At 46.5% G+C, this 12,691-nt stretch overlaps 1 protein-coding gene across 2 annotated transcripts in view; it reads right to left on the reverse strand.

Moving 5' to 3' along the window:
• Positions 1 to 12,691, reverse strand: part of LOC122781796 (endothelial PAS domain-containing protein 1-like) — a 78,140-nt gene that overhangs the window by 12,044 nt on the left and 53,405 nt on the right. For both annotated transcript variants that reach the window (XM_044045815.1, XM_044045816.1), the window contains exon 7: positions 5,270 to 5,376. In XM_044045815.1, coding sequence (XP_043901750.1) covers positions 5,270 to 5,376 — 107 coding nt within the window. The remainder of the gene's footprint in view (positions 1 to 5,269; positions 5,377 to 12,691) is intronic.

Here is a 12,691-nt window from a genome sequence, read left to right on the forward strand (position 1 = left end):
TGAACAAGAGGAAGCTGACGAGAGTACCGGAGGTGCAGGCGTCCACCTCGTGGGTTGCTGTACTGTGGCTACCATTGAACTCACAGGTTGTTGAGCTGGAGCTGCGAACGTTGACCTCGTAGGTAGCTGAGCCGCAGCTGGCGTTAACCTCACAGGTTGTTGAGCCGGAACTGCGAACGCTGACCTCGTAGGTAGCTTAGCTGCAGCTAGCGTTAACCTCACAGGTTGTTGAGCTGGAACAGCCGTTGTATCTGAAGGTTGCTGTACAGTGTGGACATCATCACTGGCTGAGAGGTGAAGGGCTTGCGGTGAATATGGTTCAAGTGTTGGAGGCTCTTGGTAACTAGACTGTAGCTGAGAGTGCTGTTCAACATAGTCGTGTGTGCGTTGAACGCTGACGTTAGCCAGCCTGTCGGTGCTCTTCCTACTTCCTTCACGACTCTCAAGCTCAGCTGCTTCTTCAAGGAATTGGGTTTCAGCCAAAGCTGCTGCTATCTCCTTCTCGTGCTTCAATGTTGACAGCTCTGCTGCTATTTGGGCCTCTTTAATCTTTAATTGAGCTTCTAGATGTCTGTAGGAAGCGCTTATTTCTTCCCACTGTTACACATTTTATGGTTACATTACATTTATTTATTATATTATTATATTTCTTGTATCGCTGCTATGTCAGAACAATTTCCCCTTGGGGATGAATAAAGTATTTCTATTCTATTCTATTTTTTACTGTATTACTGGTCAGCTAACATCTTCAAACTGAATTACTGAATTTCTACCTATGAAAAAAAAGAAGGACCAACATGGGCTTCTATGGAACTTAATTCCAACCCTTATCTATTCTGAGTGGCTCCTTACCTGTCAGTGTAAGTCTTTCAGGTCTGAGCCCAGAGATCACAACCTTCCCAACAGTCATTTCTTCAGATACTTACAGGTACTTGGTTTTGTGAAGAAACACTTCCCATTTCCCTTTTTACCAGTTATCATATTAGGCCTATGATGAAAAGAAGGCTGTCAAAAATCTACAAAAGAGTACTGGGCATTAGCCCGCCTCAGGGGGACAATGCCAGTCTGGCATGGGAAGACGACCTGGGTGTTGCACTGTCTGACGAGACATGGCTTGGTCATATGTTCTGGTCTTGCAATTCACTTCATTACTTCTGGGTTAGGGTCTTTGAAGCAATCTCCTCCATTTGTAACAAAACAGGGAATTCTGATCCAACAGTTGCTATTTCCGGGGTGTTTCCATCAGAAGAACAACGTGCTGTCCCTCAGGCAAACGCTGTAGCACTGATCACACACTATTCTTTAGTGCTGGAAGTCTGTGAAAGCTCCCTCCTTCACACACTGGGTCAAAGAGGTACTCTCAGTGTTCCCATCAGAGAACTTGAGATATAATATAATGGGGTCGGGTAGCTCAGTGGTTAAGACCGGTACCCTGTGTACAACAGACATCATGGTCGCAAGTTCAACTCCACCCCTGGCAGGTTGTACTCAGTTCAAAGTAAGTCACTTGGGGTGGAGTGGCTCAGTGGTTAAGACCTGTGTGCGAAAGACATCATGGTCGCAAGTTCGATTCCACCCCTGGCTGATTGAAAGTGATAAAAGTGTCTGCTAAATGACATGTAGTAATTGGAGTCATTTATAAAAACCTGGGCCCCCTTCATAGCGTATCCCTCACATGATGTCATTCTCCTTTACACATCCATGTACTGCCAATTGGATCTGGTGACGTATGGTCTGATGTTTGTGGTATAATGTGTGCCTACCTCTACTTTTGTTTTTCTCTTGAGCCTTGGTGGGTGGGAGAGGCTGGTGTAATACATTGCATCTTTGTTCTGTGTTTCGTAAAGTGAAACTCTATAAATAAAGTGCTTCAAAAAATAAATAAATGGCCAAGTATTTTTTCATGGATGTAAAATTAACTAAGCAGAAAAAAGTGGGATATTTGACTCTGAGCAGAGGAGGATATGAGCTGGCCTGTGTCCAAAGTTCAGTGCTGCCGTGGGAAAGGAGCTGGACTGTGTGTGTGTGTGTGTGTGTGTGTGTGTGTGTGTGTGTGTGTGTGTGTGTGTGTGTGCGTGTGTGCATGCGTGTGTTGCATAAGCTGATACACATTACATGTTGCACAGAAAGCTGGGGGCATGTGCGGATCAGGTCACGTTGGCCAGAGAGCAGCTCCTCTGCACATGAGCAGAGTTCTGATAAATACATTAGATTATTATGATTATTTAAGTTACTCAAAAATCTATTTATCCTAAATCATGTTGGGAACACCAAACAAAGATTCTGAGAGAAACCACAAAAAACTAAAGATTTAAAATAATATTTAAATAAACTTGCCAATGTGTGTGTGTGTGTGTGAATGTAATGTTAAGCTAGAGGTCAGAGGTCAGAGGAAGCAAGGGAAAAAAAAACGACTTGTGTCATCCAACACAGAGAAGTCAGCTACTGAATCCAAAGAGGTCACAGTGGAACCAGCTTCTGTTATTCAGTTTATAATCCCTCCATCTTCAACCACTTCGTCCTCCACAGGAGGGTCGCGGGGGTTCTGTGCCAATCTCAGCTGACAGAGGGCGATAGGCAGAGTCACAGGGTCACACCCTGGACAGTTCACCTGTCCATCGCAGGGACACACATAGAGACAAACAACCATTCACTCTCACACTCTGGAGGAGGTGAAGAACGACAGTGAAAGGAAAGGGAAAGATTTTCAACACATCATGGAAACAAAAATCCAAAGAGTAGACCATTTTTGGGTTTTATAAGATGGAAGGAAAGCTGGACAGAAGTAATCTGTGTCGAGCGTCTGTGACAAGGAAACACGGTCAGGAGGACGGAGCCGATAACAGAGAAGGTTATTTCTTACTTTTTTTGGGCAAATTTGGTCACAGTTCAGCACGGGATTTTGTTGTTGTTATTGTTATATGTTGTTGTTATATATCTGTATCGACTGTAACGATCCATATCGGATCAGTCTGTAATAAAAGTGTATGGTTTTTGAATTGTATCGTAACCCGTGTATCCAATGGTGTATGAGGTGATGTGGCAGAACGCTCATGTGGGAAAGTCTGAATAAGTCAGTTTTGAGTTGGCCAGTGATGTTATGTTTCAGACGTGTTGTGGGAGTGTATTCCAGAGTTGGTGGGCGGGGGGGTATGGAGAGGACCAGAGAAGGTCAGTGAGATATAGAAGAGCTTTGAACTTTAAAAGAAGGATTGTGAAACGGATGGTGGACCCCGTGTAGTTGTTTAAGGAAAGGGTTCTAGTGATGATTTGTGAGGTAAACCCTTTAGGAGTGCTGTGTGGAACTGATTTCACTTCCTCCTCAGGTGAAAAAGGTAATTGAAGACAACTTAAAAACCTCTGGACTGAACCAGACAAAAGAACTTCTGCACTGAACCATGTCAGAACCAAAGAACCTCTGCACTGACCCAGGTGAGACCAAAGAACCTCTGGACTGAACCAGGTCAGGCCAAAGAACCTCTGCACTGAAACAGGTCAGGCCAAAGAACATCTGGACTGAACCAGATCAGGCCAAAGAACCTCTGCACTGAACAAGGTCAGACCAAAGAACATCTGGACTGAACCAGGCCAGGCCAAAGAACCTCTGGACTGAACCAGACAAAAGAACCTCTGGACTGAACCAGGACAGGCCAAAGAACCTCTGGACTGAACCAGACAAAAGAACCTCTGCAGTGAAACAGATCAGACCAAAGAACCTCTGCACTGAACCAGGTCAGACCAAAGTGCTCCGTCAGGACCAGGACTGATTTTATTTCCAGAGACAAGGTCTGATAAGGTTAATGCAGTCTTTCCATTACAGTCATTTATTTGACGTTACTTTGTGTATTAGTTATTTGTCAGCACCTATACAGACTCCTTTTGTTATGTTTCCTCATGCACATGTTTTGCACATGTGTTTAAGTAAAATCCTGATTTTCCCCTAAACCGGTCCAGTTATCATATTCCACCTTATTTCTAATTCCAATCATATGTTACACACATGTTGGACATTCATGACTTGAGGGGACATTGCATTGACTTACATTCATTTCCTGGAGACTTACTCTATCCTTAACCACAATTACTACTGGCCTAATCCTAATCCTAACCCTAACCTCAACCTAACCTTAAAACATATCTTCACTTTAAAATGTAGTCACTTGATTTTTGTCCCCACAAAGACGACAAGTCCCCATAATGTGACTGTGTAAACAGTTTTAGGTCCCCACAACATTAGTAATATCCGCACACACACACAGCCATTATGTCACTGGCCTTCACTGTGAAAGTAAATGACCATATTTCTTGTCGTTATCTCACTGTTCAAAGTCTCTAATGATCTGCTGTCAGTGGAGATAAAAGCCATGAGCCACACACACACACACACACAGTGTCATTAGATAGTAATAGAGGCCACCTGGTTCCTGGTTCCCTGTCCACTGTGCAAACCTTATCAGACCATCAGTGGCTGGACTTAATTTAATGAGTCATCTTTTTACTATGACCCTGCTCCACACACACACACACACAGTCAGGGGCGTGTGTGTCTTCCTTAGAGGATGATTAAGTGTGTATGCAATGTGTAAGTAGGCTACGATATGATTCAAGGAAAATACTTTTTATTTTGGAACGTTTTGATGCAATACAATTATTTCGTTAATGTCATTTCATTGACGAATAAATTATAACTAAATGCTTGGGACCTCAGTCCCAGCATGGCCCGGCCCGGCACGACTGGTTTGGTTTTTCATTACCATAGTACCTCCTCAACATGGGCGGAGTCATTATATCACAGCTTTCTATACGCAAAACAAACACAAATATGTGACTTGTAAAGCATTTGTTTTCAGTGAAAGTGAATCATTGAAATCCCAGTGAACGTGGTGACGATGGTGCTGTCTCACTTTAAGTCTTTGTCACTTTGATCTACAGTTGGACATTGTTGGCTTTGACGTCGCGCTCATGACGCTTCAGTGACGACACACTCTGACCAATCAGAGGCCAGCAGTCTGATGACATCGTCACAGTATCGGCTAGCTGAACCTCGTCAGAGCAGGAACTAAAACCAGGTTCTATCACTGATGGAGGAGCAAAGGAAGAGTCGTGCTACAACTGTATCATAGAAAAGCAAACTTTGCATCTGTTGAACTGTGAATCTCAGCAAAATACCTGCTGTACAATATTGTAACAGAGTTCTGTACATGGAATCATAGCATGAGTGTGTGTGTGTGTGTGTGTGTGTGTGTTTGTGTGTGTTGCATGTGCTTACAGTTGTGGTGGCTCTTGGTGATGCTGTCAGAGTCCAGGGCATGGTAAAAGTCGTAGATAGAACGACCCAGAAGATCCTCAGGAGTGTAACCCATCAGGTCTGTTACCCTGCAACACACACACACACACACATTAGAATGTCTTCATTCCAAAGTGAAGTGAATTCCTGTGATTCACTTCTTGCACGCCGAGCTCATTAAGCTTGTTGCTCTGCACCTGAGAAGACTTGAGCGTGTGATTTGGAAAGCAAACAGAGAAGTGCAGCCAATCCAAAAATAAGAAGCAGCTGGCTTCAGTTACCTCATTAAAACACTCCACTTGTTTCAGGGGTTAAATACAGGATCCCATTCATATGAAATCCAGGTCCAGGTTTAGTTCCGCGAACTTAACACCAAGCACACAAGGTTTGTTCCGTGTGCTCCGTGTTAATCACAACTGTGAGGGAACCAAACCAACCGACAGGAAACGACCCCTGAACACAAGGGTTTATGGGTATCAATGGCAGGAAAGCAGTGATGTAGTGGAGTAAACAGCTGGACACTGTAATACCAACAATAATGGAACCAACATCTGTTGTTAATCACACTTTCATTAGCTGCACTTGAAATCAGCAGTTTAAAAAAAAAAAACCTAAGGAAGCGTCCATAAATCCAAAAGTCCAAAGAAGTGGCATTTTACTTTTATACTCTCTGGACTCTGCATTAAAATCAAAGACATTTATTTTATTTTAAATATGATATAAAGTGCAATCAGATCAGGCTAAAAACACACAGGTCTCACTCTAGTTTCCAGTTTAGCTAACGGCTAGGTGTAGCATGTCACACACCATTCTGAGTCTTCTTCTGTGTACTGGATTCCTCCACTATTTAAGGGTCAAAGGTTGGGAGCATGAACTGTGGAACTGTGTGGAACAGTAATTCCTAATTAAACTCCTGATTACATTATCTCCTGAGGAATTCAATTAAAAACTAATGTTTCCAGGTATTTGAAAAGGGCAGTTTTAGTCAAATGGAATGACTGTGAATGTGTGTGTGTGTGTGTGTGAGATGTTTACTGACTTATATTGTTGTTGTTTTTTTGCTTTAATTGTTCATCAGTTCCTTTTTGTTGATTATAATTTCTTGTATTGTAACCTGTATGTTTCCCTGTCTAAGGAACATGGTTGGTTCATAATTCATCTTTGATTGTTTGATGTTTTATTGTGATTATCAATATCAATTTATTGCTATCTTGTTCTAATTCTGAAAGACTCTGGCATGCACACACACACACACACACACACACACACACACGCACACAGATTGTTTCAGATCATCTGTCACTGATGACCCGACTCCACATTCCCATATTTCTAGAATTCAATATTTTCATGAACACATGAAAAAAGGAAAAAAGTCACATTCGGATTAAGATTAATAATCTGTGGGAGAGGGAGGCCTTGACCTGAATTTACAGCACGGTCAGAACGAGGCAGGGATAACAAAGATCGAGGAGAGAAACAAGAAAACGGATGGGAAAGGAGATATGAAAAGGAGACACTGAGGGAGAACGAGACTGAAGAAAACAGAAAAAAAGGAGGAGTGTATCGCTCAGAACACCACTCACTTGGAGAGCCTGGGGCGAAACCTGGAACAGCTGGCCATCCACCATGACGCCATGTTTCGCTCGCTACGTCCATGCTTGCCAAGTTCGCCCACCCCGGACATTATTCAGGTGACTCGGGCGAGTGCCGCCCGTTTCTCACCAAGTGTCGCCTTCAGTTTGAACTGAACTCTGCCGTCTTTCCCTCTGACCCTGCCTTATGGACACATTTAAAAGAACCTTCCATCACGTGGCACCCGGCAGAGAGGCAGCCAGGTCCCTGGCCAACCTTAGGCAGGGAGCGCAACGGGCAAGCGATTTCGCTATCCAGTTCCGGACCCTGGCTGTCGACTCGGGCTGGAATGAACCAGCCCTCATCAACGCCTTCCTGCGTGCCCTCACCCCATGTTTTCACTGCCTCCTTATCACGCTGGACATTCCCCAGGACCTTGACTCCCTCATCACGCTAGTCAGCAGGTTGGACAATTGCCTGCGGGAGCAGGGACGTGACCGCCATGCAGACATTCCCCCTTCCCATATTGGTCAGCATCTCACGGTCGGTCGCAGTCTGGAGAAACCATAAGCCTTATCAGACACACCTGCCAGGCCTGAGAGCCACTCCAACCCAGAGGAACCCATGCAGGTCGGTCAGACGCATCGCTCCTCAACTGAACGCATCTCCAAGTCCCTAGCACAGGAGCTTGGAGCCCTGCTGCAACCACTGTCTCCACCACTGGAGGCTTCACATCCTTAAGGATTCCATCCACCATCTCATCCTGGGGCATCCCTGGCTCCAACATCACAACCCTGTCATCAACTGGTCAAGTAACTCCATAACTAGCTGGGGGAAGGGCTGCAACCGGGGGTGTTTCTCATCATCTCACTGCGACGTCTCTCCCAGCTACCGTCACGGACCTGTCCTCAATTCCCCCCGTTTACCACGACCTTGGTGAAGTTTTCAGTAAGACCAAAGCCACTGCTCTCCCTCCGCATCGTCCCATGACTGCACGATAGAGCTTCATCCCGGTTCCGTTCCTCCTCGAGGTTGTCTGTTTTCTCTTTCTCTTTCTTGTCTGTTTTCTCTCTTTTTCTTTTCTGCTTATGGGGTGGAAGTGGAACGGTTCTTTTGATCTCTGTGGCTCTTTTGAACTCCTCAAAAGAGCCACTATCTACACCAAGCTCGACCTCCGCAACGCTTATCACTTAGTTCTTATCAGGGTGGGGGACAAATGGAAGACAACATTTAACACTCCGTCGGGGCATTACGGATATCTGGTGACGCCGTTTGGGCTCACCAACACCCCAGCTGTCTTCCAGTCATTAGTTAACGACGTCCTCCGCGATATGCTGAAGAGACGCCAGGTGCTGGAGAGACTGTTGCAGCACCACCTATACGTGAAGGCAGAGAAGTGTGAATTTCACGCCCGTTCATTTTCCTTCTTGGGGTTCATCATTTCACTCGGAGAGATCCGGATGGACCCCAAGAAGGTCCGAGTGGTGCGTGAATGGCCGGTTCCGGACTCCAGGAAGGCCCTTCAGCGCTTCCTGGGGTTCGCAAGTTCATCCCCAATTTTAGTTCTGTCTCTGCTCCCTTACATGCCCTCACCTCTGGAGGGCCCTTCCAACAGAAACCAGACTCGGACCGTGCCTTCATGGAGCATAAACACTGGTTCACCTCTGCACCAATTCTCCGTCACCCTGATCCTCACTGTCAATTTGTGGTGGAAGTGGACGCCTCGGACTCCGGGCTGGGGGCCATCCTGTCTCAAAGTGTGGGTTCGGACCAGAAGCTCCACCCCTGTGCCTTCTATTCCAGGAAGCTTTCTCGGGCTGAGAGGAACTATAGTGTGGGGGACAGAGAGCTGCTGGCCTTCAAATCTGCGCTCGAGGAATAGAGGCACTGGCTGGAGAGGGCGGAGCAACCGTTTCTGGTCTGGACAGATCACCGCAACATTGGGTACCTTCGAGCAGCTAAGCGCCTCAACCCCAGGTAGTCCAGGTGGTCGCTTTTCTTTACCCGCTTTCACTTTTCATATACAACTGCGGCACGAGTGAACACTGGCGCCGATGCTGCCGCTGCTCGCCGATAACTTTTAACCTTTAACTTTTTTTTTTTTTTAAACGTGTATACTTCTGAGCTTTTCTATTGTTGGACTGTGCAACTGTTCTCAACATTCAAGTGAGAGACAGATTGCTTACCTGCCCGCACCATCTGACATCTCTGTGCATTTGCGTGAGCTAGCTAACATTAGCCCACTGCCTCGGCTTCGAGCCATTTACCTGGGCTGTTCGCCTGTTTCGGCCTAAGTCATCTGGGTCTCCGTCTACAATGTGGGCTTGTAGGCTTTACACGGGGATCCTCGTCTGGTTTCTCCTGTCGCTTCTCCATCAACCGGTGACAGGACTCCTCCAGTACTCAGCGGCTGAACTCCATCGGCTCCGTCTTCATCTGCTCAAGCCTCCACCGGCAATTCTCCTTCATCCGGACATCGCTTCCCTGCCTCGTCGGAGATATATCCATCGCGGATCTCGTCGAAGCTTCCACTTTGACAACTCCAAACCAATACAATCCATCTGGTCCTCCGCACGACGCCCTCCACGTATCACCGGCCGGGTTGTTGACCACACCGTGTTAGCCAGCCTTGCTAGGTCGGCTAACGCTAACGCTACTGGAAAATGCAACACCACCCCGGTCCACTTCGGTCTACTAAACATCCGCTCACTTACGAGCAAGGGGCATCTTATCCAGGACCTCCTTACTGACCGTAAGTTTGACTTTCTTTGCTTGACCGAGACATGGCAACAACCGAACGACTTTTCCCAACTCAACGAGTCCACGCCCCCTGGGTTTGTTTACAACTGTCAACCTCGTGGCTCCGGTCGAGGTGGAGGTCTCGCGATAATTCACCGCGAGAAGTGGAAAGTCCTACCGGTATCTGCTCCCACCTTCAACTCGTTTGAATCAACTGTGTGTCAACTGTCTGGTCCAGTTCCCACCATCGTTGCAACTGTTTACCGCCCCCCTAAAACAAACAATAACTTCATTAATGACTTTGCTGCTCTACTCACCCACCTAACCACACTTTCCCCAAATGTAATAATGCTGGGGGATTTCAACATACATATGGACAATATCAATCTCCCTCTTACCCGTGACTTTGCATCCTGTCTTGACAGCTTTGGCTTCCAGCAGCATATTGATTTCCCCACTCATTCAAAGGGTCACATTCTGGATTTAGTTTGTTGTTCTGGTCTCATTCCCTCCAACTGTATTACTGATGAACTTCCTATAACTGATCATTTGCTTCTGTCATTCAATGTCAAACTCTCTCTGTCCTTAACAAAGCCCCCACGTGTTATCTCATTCCGTAACATTAGGAAGATTAATCCTGATACACTTTCCTCTGGTATCAGCTGTCTCCAGAACACTCACAGTTCATCCACCCCCGACGACTTGGTCTCCCACTACAACAACGGCCTCACCTCCATTCTTAATTCTCTGGCTCCTATGAAAACCAGGTCCGTCTCCTTCACCACCTCGGCCCCTTGGTTCACCTCTGAACTACGGCAAATGAAAGCCAAAGGACGACAGCTCGAGCGACTGTTCAAAAAAACTGGTCTTGTTGTTCACAAAGACATGCACAAAAATCACATTTTACATTATAAGGACTGTATTTCTCAAACTAAACTCAACTACTACTCCGGCATAATCTGTTCAAATGAAGGCAATTCCAAGTCACAGTTTTCTCTTCTCAACAATATCCTCAGACCCCCGGCCTCTCTCCCCCCCCACCTGTACTCAACTGCTTCCTGTAACTCCCTGATGTCCTTTTTCAACCAGAAAATTCATCAGATCCACCTGCACCTAGGCCCAAGCTCCTCCCTCAGCACCTCTCCAGAACCCTGTCTGACGTCTCACTCATTCTCCTTCCTTCAGCTTCCCTCTGACTCAGATATCTCAGACCTCATCCAACAGTCCAAGCCCTCCACCTGTCAGCTAGATCATCTCCCCACAGTTCTGGTAAAAGCCTGCCTATCCTCTCTCCTCCCCCTCATCTCTGCCATCATCCACTCCTCACTCTCCACTGGAACTGTTCCTACACTCTTCAAAACTGCTGCCATCACTCCAATATTGAAAAAACCTGGTGCTGATCCTAATAATTACAATAATCTTCGTCCCATCTCCAATCTACCTTTCCTCTCCAAAATCCTCGAAAAAACTGTTGCTTCCCAAATTCATTCCCACCTAACCCTTAACAACCTGTACGAACAATTCCAATCTGGTTTCCGCCCCCTCCATAGCACTGAATCTGCACTAATCAAAATCACAAAAGACCTCCTCCTGGCAGCCGACTCTGGTTTACTCACTATCCTCATCCTCCTCGATCTGAGTGCGGCCTTCGACACCATCTCTCACACTATCCTCCTCAACAGATTAATCTCCATTGGTATTTCACACACACCCCTTGACTGGTTTAAATCCTACCTCTCTGGCCGCACTCAGTTCATCCAACTCCAACCCTTCAGTTCCCACCCGTCCCCCGTCACCACTGGTGTGCCCCAGGGCTCTGTCCTGGGGCCCCTTCTCTTCATTATCTACCTCCTTCCTCTTGGCAATATCTTCTGTAAATATAACATTCATTTCCATTGCTATGCGGATGACACCCAGCTCTACCTCTCCAGCAAACCAAATTCCACTCTCCCACCTTCCTCCCTCACTGACTGCTTCACCGAGCTCAAATCTTGGTTCTCCTCCAACTTCCTGAAACTCAACAGTGATAAAACCGAATTCCTTTTAATTGGTACCAAATCAACCCTCTCAAAAACGGACAGTTTTTCCCTCACTATTGACCACTCCTCTGTCTCCCCCTCCCCCCAGGTTAAGAGTCTGGGTGTCATCCTCGACAGCACATTATCATTCCAATCCCATATCAATAACATCACCCGGTCTGCATACTTCCACCTACGCAATATAAATCGCCTCCGCCCCTCCCTTTCTCCCCACTCCACTGCCATTCTTGTACACAGCCTTGTCACCTCCCGCATCGACTACTGCAACTCCCTTCTCTTTGGTCTACCTCACAAATACCTCCATAAACTCCAACTGGTTCAGAACTCTGCAGCTCGGATCATCACCAGAACCCCCTCCATCCACCACATCACCCCTGTTCTGCAGCAACTCCACTGGCTCCCGGTCAAACTCCGCATCGACTTCAAAATCCTCCTGTTTACGTTCAAGGCCATCCACAACCTTTCCCCTCCTTATCTGTCCGAACTCCTCCACATAGCCACCCCTTCCCGTTCCCTCAGATCTGCCTCCTCTGTCCACCTCTCTGTCCCTCCCGCCTGCCTCGTCACCATGGGGAGCAGGGCTTTCAGCCGCTCTGCCCCCCAACTCTGGAACGCACTCCCACCGGACCTCAGGAACTTGGACTCTCTCACACTCTTCAAAACAAGACTAAAAACTCACCTATTCCGAACTGCCTACCCCACTTAACTATCTACATCGTCGTTTCTTATTTTACTTTTATATATATATATTTTTATTTAATTTTTTTTTTCTCGCTTAGTGTTTTTATTTATGTATTGTACGGTGTCCTCGAGTGCCCAGAGAGGCGCCTCCAAATAAAATTTATTATTATTATTATTTGTCGTTTCTTACCGTACTGGTACACGTAATGTTAAGACTGACGCCCTGTCTAGCGTTTTTGATGCCCCTGATACTATTGAGTCTCCTGTCCCCATTCTTCCCCCTAATCTGGTGGTGGGTTCTGTCATTCGAGGAGTGGGTTAGGCGTTCTCATCGCTCTGACCCGCCCCCTGCGTCTTGTCCCCCTAACCG

Source organism: Solea senegalensis, linkage group LG15 (genome assembly GCF_019176455.1).
Source record: "Solea senegalensis isolate Sse05_10M linkage group LG15, IFAPA_SoseM_1, whole genome shotgun sequence".
NCBI lineage: Eukaryota > Metazoa > Chordata > Actinopteri > Pleuronectiformes > Soleidae > Solea > Solea senegalensis.